This window comes from Somniosus microcephalus, chromosome 12 (assembly GCF_052327205.1).
Source record: "Somniosus microcephalus isolate GS21.2 chromosome 12, FLI_Smic_1.0, whole genome shotgun sequence".
Taxonomy (NCBI): Eukaryota; Metazoa; Chordata; class Chondrichthyes; order Squaliformes; family Somniosidae; genus Somniosus; species Somniosus microcephalus.
Window position 1 is genome coordinate 122,125,684 of NC_140998.1, and position 13,717 is coordinate 122,139,400.

The 13,717-nt window shown below is 45.5% G+C and overlaps 1 protein-coding gene across 8 annotated transcripts in view; it reads left to right on the forward strand.

The window, feature by feature from the left end:
- The window catches only part of LOC147109494 (ryanodine receptor 3-like), a 506,629-nt gene that overhangs the window by 467,260 nt on the left and 25,652 nt on the right, over positions 1-13,717 (forward strand). For all 8 annotated transcript variants that reach the window (XM_086003490.1, XM_086003491.1, XM_086003492.1 and 5 more), the window contains 2 exons: positions 4,434-4,564; positions 6,062-6,104. In XM_086003490.1, the coding sequence (XP_085859616.1) occupies positions 4,434-4,564; positions 6,062-6,104 (174 nt within the window). The remainder of the gene's footprint in view (positions 1-4,433; positions 4,565-6,061; positions 6,105-13,717) is intronic.

Here is a 13,717-nt window from a genome sequence, read left to right on the forward strand (position 1 = left end):
AGCAAAAGTATCAGTGTGTGTAAGTGTTAAATGCTTGTGACTTGCCTTCACCCATCAATTTTTCCTGAACTAAAACTTTACATTAGGCAGTAAGGAGTCACTGAATTCCATGTGTCATATGATATTAGGAATGAAGAAAAATTACTAATGCAAATAAAGATTGTCATTCAATGAGTACGGCCTCAGAGAAGACAGCTGGTAAAGGCAGTATAGTTCAGTCATACATAAGAACAGGAGGAGGCCAATCAGACCCTCAAGCCTGTTCCATCGTTCAGTGGGATCATTGCTGATCTGTATTCTAACTCCATCCACCCGCCTTGGCGCCATATCCATTAATACTCTTGTCTAGCAAATATCTATCGATCTCAGATCTAAAATTATTAATTGAGCTAGCATCCACTGTTTGTGGGAGAGTTTGACACTTCTACCACCCTTTGTGTGAAGAAGTGTTTTCTAACTTCTCTCCTGAATGGCCAGGCTCCGATTTTAAGGTTACGTCCCCTTGTCCTAGACTCCGCCACCAGCAGAAAAATTCTCTCTCTATCTACCCCATCAATTACTTGCAAAATCCTAAAACCTCAATCAAATCACCAATTAATCTTCTATATTCCAGGACATAGAAGCCTAGTTTATGTAATCTCTCCTCATAATTTAACCCTTGGAAGCCTGGTAACATTCTGCACTCCTTCCAAAACCAATATATCCTTTCTAAGGTGTGGTGCCCAGAACAGTGCCCAGATGTGGTTTAACCAGGGCTTTGTATAGCTGTAGCAAAATTTCCTACCCTTTATATTCTAACCCTCTAGATATAAAGGCTAACGTTCTATTAGCCTTTTTGATTATTTTTTGTCCCTGACCACTGCATTTTAGTGATCTATGTATATGGATCCCTAAATTTCTTATGACCTCCACTGTTTTTAGCTTGTCAGTATTTTAAAAATACTCTGTCACCATTTAAAAATCTGCAAACCAGAAGGTTCTAGAAGCCTGCATGGTTGACCACAGGATCCTTCTACAATGCCTCACTTCCATTGCCAAGCTGAGTGGGACTGCCCTCACATGTTTCTACTCTTGCCTATCCAGTCATAGCCAAAGCCACTCCTGCAAAGGCTTCTCTTCCCACTCCCACATCGTGACCTCTGGACTCCCTCAAGGATCTATCCTTGGTCCCCTCCTATTTCTCATCTACATGCTGCTCCTCGGTAACATAATCCGAAAACATGATGTCCGGTTCCATCTGTATGCTGACAACAGCCAGCTCTACCTCACCAACACCTCTCCACTACCTCGGTGTTGTCAGACTGCTTGTCCAACATCCAGTCCCAGATGAGATGAAATTTAATCCAATTAAATATGGGGAAGAGCGAAGCCATTGTCTTCAGTCCCTGCCACAAACTCCGTTCCCTAGCCATTGATTCCATCCCCCTCCCTTCCTTGGCCACTGTCTCAAGCTGAACCAGACTGCTTGCAACCTTGACATCCTATTTGACCCTGAGCTGAGCTTCTGACCCTATATCCTCTCCATTACAAAGACCGCCTACTTCCACGTAAGTAATATCGTCTGTCTCCGCTCCTGCCTCAGTCCACCTGGTGCTGAAACCCTCATCTATGCTTTTGTTACTTCAAGACTTGACTATTCCAATACTCTCCTGGTCGGCCTCCCATCTGCAACCCTGCATAAATTTGATCTTGTCCAAAACTCTGCTGCCCGTATCCTAATTCGCACCAAGTCCTGTTCACCCATCACTCCTCTGCTCGCTGACCTACATTGGCTCCCAATCCACCAACGCCTCAATTTTAAAATTCTTGTCCTCGTGTTCAAATCTCTCCATGGCCTCGCCCCTCCCTAACTCTGTAACCCCCTCCAGCCGTACAACCCTCCTGAGAATTCTGCATTCCTCCAATTCAGGCCTTTTATGTATTCACACTTACATAAGAACATAAGAATTAGGAGCAGGAGTAAGCCATACTGCCCCTCGAGCCTGCTCTGCCATTCAATAAGGTCATGGCTGATCTTTGACCTTAACTCCACTTTCCTGCCCTATCCCCATGTCCCTTAATTCCTCTGGAGTCCAAAAATCTACCTATCTCAGCCTTGAATATACTCAACGACTGAGCATCCACAGCACTTTGGGGCAGAGAATTCCAAAGATTCACAACCTTCTGAGTGAAGAAATTCCTCCTCCTCTCAGTCTTAAAAGGCCAACCTCTTATCCTGAGACTATGCCCCCTAGTTCTAGACTCTCCAGCCAAGTGAAACAACCTCTCAGCATCTACCCTGTCAATCCCCCTCAGAATCTTATATGTTTCAATGAGATCACCTCTCATTCTTCTAAACTCCAGAGAGTGTGGGCCCAATCTACTCGATCTCTCCTCATAGGACAGCTCTCTCATCCCAGGGATCAATCTAGTGAACCTTCGTTGCACCGTCTTTAAGGCAACTATATCCTTCCTTAAATAAGACAATCAAAACTGTGCACAGTACTCCAGATGTGGTCTCACCAGAGCCCTGTACAATTGTAGCAAGACTTCCTTCCTCTTGTACTCCAACCCTCTAGCAATAAAGGCCAACATGCCATTTGCCTTCCTAACTGCTTACTGTACCTGCATGCTAACTTTCTGTATTTCTTATACTAGGACACCCAAATCTCTCTCAACACCAACATTTAATAGTTTCTCACCATTTAAAAAATATTTTGCTTTTCTACTCTTCCTACCAAAGTGAATAACCTCACATTTCCCCACATTATCTGCCACTTTATTGCCCACGCACTTAACCTGTCCATATCCCTTTGCAGGCTCTTTGCGTGCTCCTCACATCTTGCTTTTCCACCTAGCTTTGTATCATCAGCAAACTTGAATACATTGCACTCAGTCCCATCATCTAAATCATTAATATAGATTATAAATAGCTGAGGCCCAAGCACTGATCCTTCCGGCACCCCACTAGTTACAGCCTGCCAATTTGAAAATGACCCGTTTATCCCTACTCTCTGTTTTCTGTCAGTATACATATCCTTTATCCATGCTTATACCTTACCCCCAACCCCATATACCCTTATCTTGCTTAACCTTTTATGTGGCACCTTATCGAATGCCTTTTGGAAATCCAAATATACTACATCCACTGGTTTATCTACCCTGCTAGTTACATCCTCAAAAAAGTCTAATACATTTGTCAAACTCGATTTACCTTTCATAAAACCATGTTGACTATGCCTAATCATGTTATGATTTTCTAAGTACCCAGTTACCACTTCCTTAATAATGGATTCCAGCATTTTCCCAATGACAGATGTCAGGCTAACTGGCCTGTAGTTCCCAGTTTTCTCTCTCACTCTTCTTGAATAGCGGGGTTACATTTGCTACCTTCCAATCCACTGGGACCTTTCTTGAATCTGGGGAATTTTGGAAGATCACAACCAATGCATCCACTATCTCTGCAGCCACCTCTTTTAGAACCCTAGAATGTAGGCCATCGGGTCCAAGGGATTTGTCGGCTTTTAATCCCATTAGTTTCTCAAGTACTTTTTCTCTACTGATATTAATTACTTTAAGTTCCTCGCTCTCATTAGCTCCTTGATTCCCCACTATTTTTAGTATACTTTTTGTGTCTTCTACTGTGAAGACAGATACAATTTTTTTGTTTAAAGCGTCTGCCATTTCCTTGTTCCCCAATACAATTTCTCCTGTCTCAGCCTCTAAGGGACCAACGCTTACTTTTGCTACTCTCTTCCTTTTTACATACTTATAGAAGCTCTTAAAATCTGTTTTTATATTTCTTGCTAATTTACTCTCATTCTATTTTCTCCCTTTTTATCAATTTTTTGGTCATCCTTTGCTGGTTTCTAAAGCTCTCCCACTCCTCAGGCTTACTACTGTTCTTTGCAACATTATAAGCCTCTTCTTTTAATCTAGTAGTATCCTTAACTTCTTTAGTTAGCCACGGATGGCACATTTTTCCCGTGAAGTTTTTATTTCTCAATGGAATGTATATTCCTTCGCCCCACCATTGGCAACCGTGCCTTCAGCCATCTAGGCACTAAGCTCTGGAATTCCCTCCCGAAACCACTTTGCCTCTTCACCTCTCTTCTTTAAGATGCTCCTTAAAACTTAACTCTTTGGCCAAGCTTTTGGTCGCCTGTCTTAATGTTTCCTTCTTTGGCTCGGGTCATTTTTTGTCTGATTACACTCTTGTGAAGCGTCTTATTTAACTACGTTAAAGGGGCCATATAAATGCAATTTGTTGTTGCAGTAACATCAATTCTAATTGATGGCTAAGAATGCCTTTATCCACGTATTAAAAATAGTAGGTTATGCAGTCAACAAGTAATGTTTGAAGCTTACACTGAAGCATTCTTTTCTGAATCACAATTTTCTTTACACACACCAAAATGCCAGAAACTAATTTTATTAATTTAATATGTTCAAAGGTCCCCCTTGTAATCTTCAAGCGTGAAAAAGAGATTGCCAGAAAGCTGGAGTTTGATGGTCTGTACATTACAGAGCAGCCATCTGATGATGACATTAAAGGACAATGGGATCGGCTTCTCATCAACACACCGTATGTAAAAAAAAATTAAGTTCAAATAATGCATTTGTATTTGCACACAAAAACACAAACACATTTTAGTTCTATAGGTTTCAAGCTACTTGTTCTGAAGCATGTTCGTTTTTTGTCATTGTCCATTTCGATTCATCAGCAGTTATATGAGAAAAAAGGCTTTGGTTAAGAGGTTTTTATTACTATTTTAAGGTAAACTCCCTTTATTTTGGGTCTCTTTGGATCGCGCAGCAATTTCCAGAGAGTGGATAGGCAACCTGCACCTTGGTATCCACCAGGGCCACACTGAACAGGTGCAACAGAGCAACTCGAGAATGATGCTCTCTCGGATTTGTTTCTCCTCCCTCCTGTCCTCTCCTTGTCACCTCCCCACAGCAGTGCAAGCAGGAAGAGCTATCTGCATAGCATGACTCCATATCATCATCATTACTGGTTGAATAACCACATTACCACATTGCTAGTTATAAGCGCAGTTTAATGTCTTGTGCATGCAGTTATGGTAAATGTATCCTCCCCATGCAATGACAACTATATAATTTTAAAACAGAATAAATCATCATAGCTGAGAGAAAACTCCAAAACTAGGTTCTAGAAGCCATATCCAGTTTTGATTGTCCTCAGTTCCACCTCACTGTTATAATAATGATCTTTATACTGATTTAAAGATATTAGATCCAGAGATATTTCCACCAAAAAAGTCTTATTTGCGATGTCCATCTGCATATTCAAAGATAGTTTTTGAAATACTGGGGAATATTTCACGGTCACTGATCCCTGTCTCATACTTCGCCCCCATGATTATTCTTTACGTGTGAACCCAGACAGTAAATTTCAATCAAGAGAACGAACTACAAGATTAGAAGGCCTGGATTTTCCTCTGAATAACCACCCATTTTGGAAGGATGTGGGGGCAGTATACAATGTTGTATACAGTGTTAAATGCAGGTTATCTGGCACACTTCCCTTTGGAGGGAGAGAAAACAATCTTACAAGCCTGTGAGTGTTATGGAGACCTACTCCTCATGAGGCCATGCATGTCATGATGATGAGAGGTGTAGGTGCCTTGTCCCTATAAATGTTCTGTCCTTGAAGAATAGTAGAAGTTTTTGTGGAAGGTAAATTGAGTTAAGAGAATGATTTTGATTGAAGGGGGTGTTTGGGTATTTGAAGAGGTTGCCCTTTGCACAAGTGACGTCCAATGACACCCAGGTGCGGAGATAGATTGAATATGATAGATAATGAGCTGAGTGAAGGTTCTAAGGGGGTAATTTAAATTTTGGGCGATGGTGTAACAACGACACTATCAGATCAGCCACCCATTATACATCCCGCCCGCTTTTCCATTAATTTCAGTGGGTGTATAATAGGTGGCCAATCTGAGATTGCTTGTTTTATGCCATCAACCAAAGTTAAAATTACTCCTGATGAGTGGTAGATGATGAATAGTTGAACTACACGTTTTACATTGAACTAACAATTTTCTTACAACTATTACAGATCCTTCCCTAACAATTATTGGGACAAGTTTGTCAAAAGAAAGGTAAGCTTTTGTAGTGTTAACTGTGGTCATTTATAATATTTCAGGCCATACAGAAAGAGTTGTATTTATATAGTGCCTTATCGCAGCTTTCAAATGTCCCAAAGCACTTTACATGGTTACATTGTACAATCATCTTTGTTGTGGGAGTAAACGCAGCAGTCATTTTGCACACAGTGGGGTCCCACAAACAGCAATGAGATCAAATACCAGATAATTTATTTTTGGTGGTATTTGTTGAGGGAGGAATGGTGGTCAAGACACCAGGAGGATTCCCTGCTCCTCTTCAAATAGTTCCATGAGATCTTTAACGTCCATCTGACTCATGGGAACAGGCAGACGGTGCCTCAATTTCATGTCGTATATGAAAGGAGGCAGCATTCCCTTAGTATTGCATTGAAATATCAGTCGAGAATATAGAGCCAATATTTCTGACCCTACCCTCCTGTACCTGAGTACTGGATAGGCACAGCACCCCAGAAGTGTGTTGCACATATCCAGGCCTCAGTAAACCCAAATTTGGTGCAGTGTAATTTCAGTGGCCTGGTCATACATCTGGCACAAGTCCGCCCTCGGGAGGGCGCAGTGCGAAAGGCCTGTGGCAGTGACCACTGCAGTTGGAGCCTTCTAGTAGTTGTCCAAAAATCTCCAATTGATCCCTGTTTCAACCTCCCTGAAACTGCAGAACTATTCTCTACCCCACTCCAACTGGAGAGGGCCTGGCATCCAGGGAATTTGTTCCCCAAGCACTAATCAGTGGAAAATCGACCCTTATATGTTCCAAGTCCTGGAATGGGGTTTGAATTCACACCTTTGATTCAGAGACGACGATAATTGGTAATTAGATGTGAAATGTAACCAATATTTTCATGTGTCAATTTTCCTAATAACTGGCATCATAAGCAGTGCTTGGTTATCCCACTAGTGAAGATATTTCATACATATTGAAAAATATTTGGTTAAAAAGTTTTGTTTTCTAATTGTCTTTCACATCCATTGTGTTCCATATACTGTGGGAGAAACATCACAATATTTGATTGAATTTTAAGGTAAAAATTGAAAATATTTTCAATTATGACAGCCCGTGTGTATGATGAGTTATATATAATTTCACGACATGCTAGACCCTGCATTATGAAAGATAATTCCTACTCATATAGAATTGACATGCTATTCAATACATTTCTTTCACTAATATATAATTTTCTGGTAATTGTAAATTATTTCTCAAGAAAATTGTAATTATATCTCTATATGTACTATGTTTTAAATATCCTATCGACCTCTTGATTAAATTACTGACTTAGATTACTGATTACATGATCCCAAGATCAATCTGTTTAAATATCAAAAATCATCTTATTAGTGTAGCAGCAGTAAATATTGCTTAAAGGAACACGCAACTTTGAGACTTGTCAAGTAACACATGCTTATTATACAGTCAGGAAAATTCCTTCAGATCAATAAATATACAAGTATCATTATCTCGTTGTCAAAAAAACAGCTTCCATTGTATTTACCTATTTAGATAAAAAACAAATATAAAACAGTATTTATGTGCACTTTAAGGGTCTTGTTTAAGGAAGATGAGGACAACAATTTCCTCTTCTCCACAACATACTGCCTCCTTCAATATCTCTCATCCACCCTCACCTATGATCATCATGAATATTATCCATTCCATTGCCACATCCTCCTTTCTTCAACTCTCACCCCAGAATAATCTTTAGTCTCTCCCCATCTTCTCCCTCACCCCTCCCCAAATCAGTAAATGAATCTTCTCCATAAGACCAACTAATTCCTCCTCCAATCCCAGCACCCCACTCCCGCTACCCAGCCAACTATCTCTCCGGTCCAGTGTTTGCACACATAGTTAACCATACCCTTTCCTCAGGGATGGTTCCCCTACCATCAAAAATTCTAATGTCACCCTGCCCCTTAAAAAGCCCATCTTCATTGCCTCCAATTATGACCCGATTTTTAACTTCCCATTCACTTGTTAGGTCCTTGGAAAATATCGTCACCTAACACCCACCACTCCCTGCTTTAGTGTGCTTTCTGACCCATCAATTGCACTGAAAGTCAGTAATAATGGGCTTGGATTTTGTGGTCAGCGACGAACAACAGCACCAATTATTCATTACACTTGCCCACATACTTTCTATGGGTTTTTTCCACTGTGACTTGCTGTGATTAGAAAGCCACTTGGGCACAGCGCCCTCTACAGGGGATCTGGGACCTATGTGACAGGGCAAGCAACTGTGTATTTCCTTAACCAATCACATTGAAGAAGTGTTAATGAGACATGCAGGGCGAATTTTTCTGGGGTCAGCGGGCGCGTTTGGTGGTGGGTCGGGTGGGATTTTTTTTTTGACAGCAGTTAGGGAACCCGCTGTCAACCCACCACTTAGGGAACCCGCTGTCAACCCACCACCACGCTATCATTCATGTCCGAGGCTGGGACCCAGGAGCGAGGATGAGCCCAGCAGCAAGGTCAAGGCCCAGGAGTGGTGCAGCGGGGTCGGGGCCCAGGGAAGAGGTGCAGCACGGGCCAACAGCAAGGTCAGGAGGACCACAATGCATCTTACGAAACCCAGGCTGAGAGGACCTGCGGGAAGGAGGGAGGAGGACAGTAGCAGTATGTTTGTGTGTGTGTGCTAGGCCGTTGTAGCAGAGCCTGGTCTCCAATCGTCTTGGATCCCCTTGCCATTGGACCAAGACCTTGCTCTGTCAAGCCAGTGTGGTAGTTGGTGTGCAACAGCCACCCCACGTTAAACGAATTCATGCGCAGGCATCTTCCACCCTTTAAAATGAAGTTCGGGACCTGGAACGTCAGGACCCTCATGGACAACCCCAACAGTGACAGACTGGAACGCCGTACTGCTATCGTTGCATGGAAACTCAGACGTTTCGACATTGACATCGCCGCCCTAAGTGAGATCCGGCAGGCAGGGGAAGGCCAGCTTAAGGAGCAAGGTGGTGGCTACACTTTCTTCTGGAAAGGCAAACCTGAAGAAGAATGCCGCCTCCATGGGGTAGGCTTCGCCATAAAAAATGAACTGGCTGGGTATCTCAGAGACTCTCCTAGCGGTATAAATGAGTGCCTCATGACTCTTCGGCTCACCCTAGCCCGGAACCAGTGCGCTACAGTCATCAGTGTGTACGCCCCAACACTGGAAGCCACAGACAAGACCAAAGAGGAATTCTACTCCAGCCTCGAACAATCCCTGTCACGAGTTCCAACGGGCGACAAGCTGATCCTCCTTGGCAACTTTAACGCCAGAGTTGGAAAGGACACAGACCTCTGGGGAGGTGTGATCGACAGAGAGGGGGTAGGGAAAGCCAACTCCAATGGTACCCTCCTCCTGTCGAAATGCTTAGAACATGGCCTCGTCATAACCAACACCTTGTTCCGTCAGAGAGACAAGTACAAGGCTTCATGGCGGCACCCTCGCTCCAAGCACTGGCATCTGCTGGGGCTACATCATTGTCTGAGCGAGGGACCGCAAGGACGTCCGCATCACCCGTGCCATGACAGGAGCTGATGACTGCTGGACAGACCACCGCCTAATCCGCTCTGTCATCTCCATCAATGTAGCCCCAAAACAGCAGCGGCAACAGAATCAATGCCGCAGGAAAATTAACGCTGGAGCACTCAAAAACCCCGCTAAGAAAGCCCTATTCAGTCTGCGCCTCACAAACAACCTGACGACTTCCAGTGATGCAGAGACACAGAGTGCACACAGTGCCTGGTCTGCACTCAAGGCCTCCATAATCAGCACCTGTGAAGAGACGCTCGGTCACTCGACCAGGAAACACCAAGACTGGTTCGACGAGAACGACCAGGAGATCCAGGAGCTAATAAGCCGCAAGCGCAAGGCATTCCTGATCTGGAACCAGCAACAGAACTCGAGAGCAAGAAAGCAGCTCTACAGAAGCCTGAAGGCCGAGGTCCAACAAAAAACTCAACCTAAAAAACAGATGGTGGGTGGAGAAAGCGCAGGAGATCCAGCAGCTAGCCGACAACCACGACGTGCGTGGATTCTTTAGCGCAGTCAAGACCATCTATGGCCCAAGCACCCAAAGCCCTACACCACTGCAGGCCAAGAACAGAGAGGTACTCATCAAGGACACAGAGGCAGTCAGTGCCCGCTGGAAGGAGCACTTCGAAGATCTCCTTAACCGCGACTCTGTCTTTGACGCGAGTGTCCTCAACTCCATCCCACAGCCTGCTACCCGCCACCATCTCAGCACAACCCCAGCCCAGCATGAGGTTGAAAAGGCCATCCGACAACTGAAGAACAACAAGGCCTCAGGAGCAGAAGGAATTTGCGCCGAGGCACTAAAGCATGGTGGAGAAGCACTACTGGCGTGAATTCATGAACTCATTTCTCTTATCTGGAAGGAGGAGAGCATGCCAGGGGATCTCAGAGACACCGTAATTGTGACCATCTTCAAGAAAGGTGACATGTCTGATTGCGGTAATTACAGAGGAGTTTCCCTGCTGTCTGCCACAGGGAAAGTCATCGCAAGAACCCTCCTCAATCGCCTTCTCCCAGTGGCCGAAGAGCTCCTCCCAGAGTCGCAATGCGGATTCCGCCCACTAAGGGGTACAATGGACATGATCTTCACCGCACGTCAATTACAAGAGAAATGCAGGGAACAGCACCAACCGCTGTACATGGCCTTCTTTGATCACACAAAGGCCTTCGACACTGTCAACTGTGAGGGATTATGGAGTGTCCTCCTCAAACTCGGCTGCCCTCAAAAGTTTGTCACCATCCTCCGCCTGCTTCACGACGACATGCAAGCCGTGATCCTGACCAACGGTTCCACCACAGACCCAATTCACGTACGAACCGGGGTCAAACAAGGATGTATCACGCACCAACGCTCTTCTCTATCTTCCTTGCTGCAATGCTCCATCTCGCCCTCAGTAAGCTCCCCACTGGAGTGGAGCTAATTTACAGAACAAACGGGAAACTGTTCAACTTCCGTCGCCTCCAGATCCAAGGTCGTCCCATCCTCTGTCATTGAATTACAGTATGCAGACGACGCTTGCGTCTGCGCTCACTCGGAGATCGAACTCCAAACCATCGTCAACACCTTCACCGAAGCGTACAAGAGCATGGGCCTTACACTAAACATCCGTAAGACAAAGGTCCTCTACCAACCTGCCCCCGCCACACAGTACTGCCCCCCGATTATCAAAATCCATGACAAGGCCTTGGACAACGTGAACCACTTTCTATACCTTGGGAGCCTACTGTCAACAAGGGCAGACGTCGACGACGAAGTCCAACACCGCCTTCGGTCGCCTGAGGAAGAGTGTTTGAAGACCAGGACCTCAAACCCGGCACTGAGCTCATGGTCTACAGAGCAGCAGTGCTACCCGCCCTGCTGTATGCCTCAGAGACATGGACCATGTACAGCAGGCACCTCAAAGCACTGGAGAGTTACTACCAACGCTGCCTCCGCAAGATCCTGCAAATTCATTGGCAGGATAGGTGCACCAACGTCTGTGTTCTTGCTCAGGCCAACATCCCCAGCATCGAAGCTTTGACCACGCTCAATCAGCTCCGATGGACGGGTCACACTGTCCGCATGCCTGATATGAGGCTCCCAAAACAAGCGCTGTACTCGGAGCTCCGGCACGGCAAGAGAGCCCCAGGTGGGCAGAGGAAACGCTTCAAGGACACCCTCAAAGCCTCCTTGAAAAAGTGTAATATCCCCATCGACACCTGGGAATCCCTGGCCCAAGACCGCACAAAGTGGAGAAGCATCCGGGAAGGCGCCGAACACCTCGAGTCTCTTCGCCGGAAGCCAAGCGCAAACAGCGGAAGGAGCGCACGTCAACCCAAGCAGCCCACCCACCCGCCCCTTCAACCACCGTCTGCCCCACCTGTGACAGAGACTGTAGGTCCCACATTGGACTCATCAGTCACCTGCAAACTCATTTTTAATGTGGAAGCAAGTCATCCTCGGTTCCAAGGGACTGCCTAAGAAGAAGACACTAGTTTCCCAGATGTTGCAACTGTCATCGCGGAACAGACCTGACACCAAGCGGCAGGGGAGGCAATTTTGATGATTAAGAGCTTGTTAACAGGCACTTAAAAACTATTTTAAGCTCACCTTTAGATTTGAAGAGTTCACCCATGGCTTCCCCGCTGCTCGAGTATCAAGTCAGGTAAGGCGGTCGGGTGTTGTGTCTGCGTGGGATCATTTACTAACTTGACAGCTGCAAATGGTCTGTAAAAGCTCCCGTTGCATAGGTCTTCACTTTCCAAGGTTAGAAGATGTTGCTTACTGCATTTGGAAGACAGATTGAGCTTTATGCAGCTTACAAGTGTTTGAAGCAAATTCTATCCAGTGTCACCTCATTGGAACAACCTCTCTCACCATTGACAGATCGCTTCTGTCATCTCAACTTCACCTGCCATCTATTCCATCAGCATCGGTGCCCTTGAAACTATCACACCTTGGGCCTCAGAATCCCACCACGATCAGCCCCAACACCAGCAGCACCAACAACAACACCAACCTTCTCCACAATCACCTGATGCTGCACAGGACACCAGCACCCGACCACTTTGCTGCCCGGGACGCCAGTGATGGCCTCACCATAGCCAGATTTACTTCATTTGACGCTGTACACCCTGGCTGCCACATGATGCGCCAGGTTGACATCACCCCCCACAAACGCCATAAAGCATCCCTACAATGCCCAAGCCATTCCTTTCACACTCATCACCATTGCGGGGGGTATCGTTATGTCTCAACATTCACTGCAACTCACCTAAGCCACTTCCAAAGGTGCACACAAATCTGTCCAAGAACGGAAAGTGTTGAAAATAAAGATTTCAATGTTTGATACCACATTAACAGAAACTTTACATGAACATTGGCTAAAACACCCAAGTGCCTACCCTTGTGTATTGTTACTTGGTATGATTGGACTAGGATGAGGGGAGTGTGATGGTTGGCTAGTGAGATGGGGAAGTGATAATGTAGATAGAGCGGGATGGGTGGAGGTGCAAGGTAAGTTGGTGTGAGTAAGGATGTGCAGGAATAGGGTAGGGAAGGCAGAGTGATGGGGATGTGATGAGTGGCACAGCAGGATGAGGTTGAGTGTGGCTTTGTAGTAACGTTTTGTGATCTACTGAGATCATTGAAAGGTTTGCGCCACTGCAGCCTGGTCCTCATGACCACATCTCTGCTTGTGTTCTCCTGTGCAATGTGCAACCAGGCTGCATTGATCTCCTGGGGTGGTCTCTTCTGCCCATTGGAAGGGAAGAGGACCTCCCTGCGTGCTGTAACTCCCTCTATAAGCATATGGAAGGAGTCATGGGAAAGCCTGGGTACAGCTGTACACCTCTGTGTAGTGCTTGTCGGTGTCTGCAGCACCTCAATGCTGTAGAACACTGACACAGCACAACTATCAAAATCAATTTGCGCATGGTCCCTTTAAGGAAACCGTCTGCTTCCTTCAATTGGCTGGGAAACGTGCTGGCCGGGCTTAACAAGCCCAATCAGCGTAAGATCACTTTGGACAGCGGGCTGGAGCCAACAGCAGGGTCGCACCCCACCACCGACCCTGGCCGCACTGGACCCGCCGA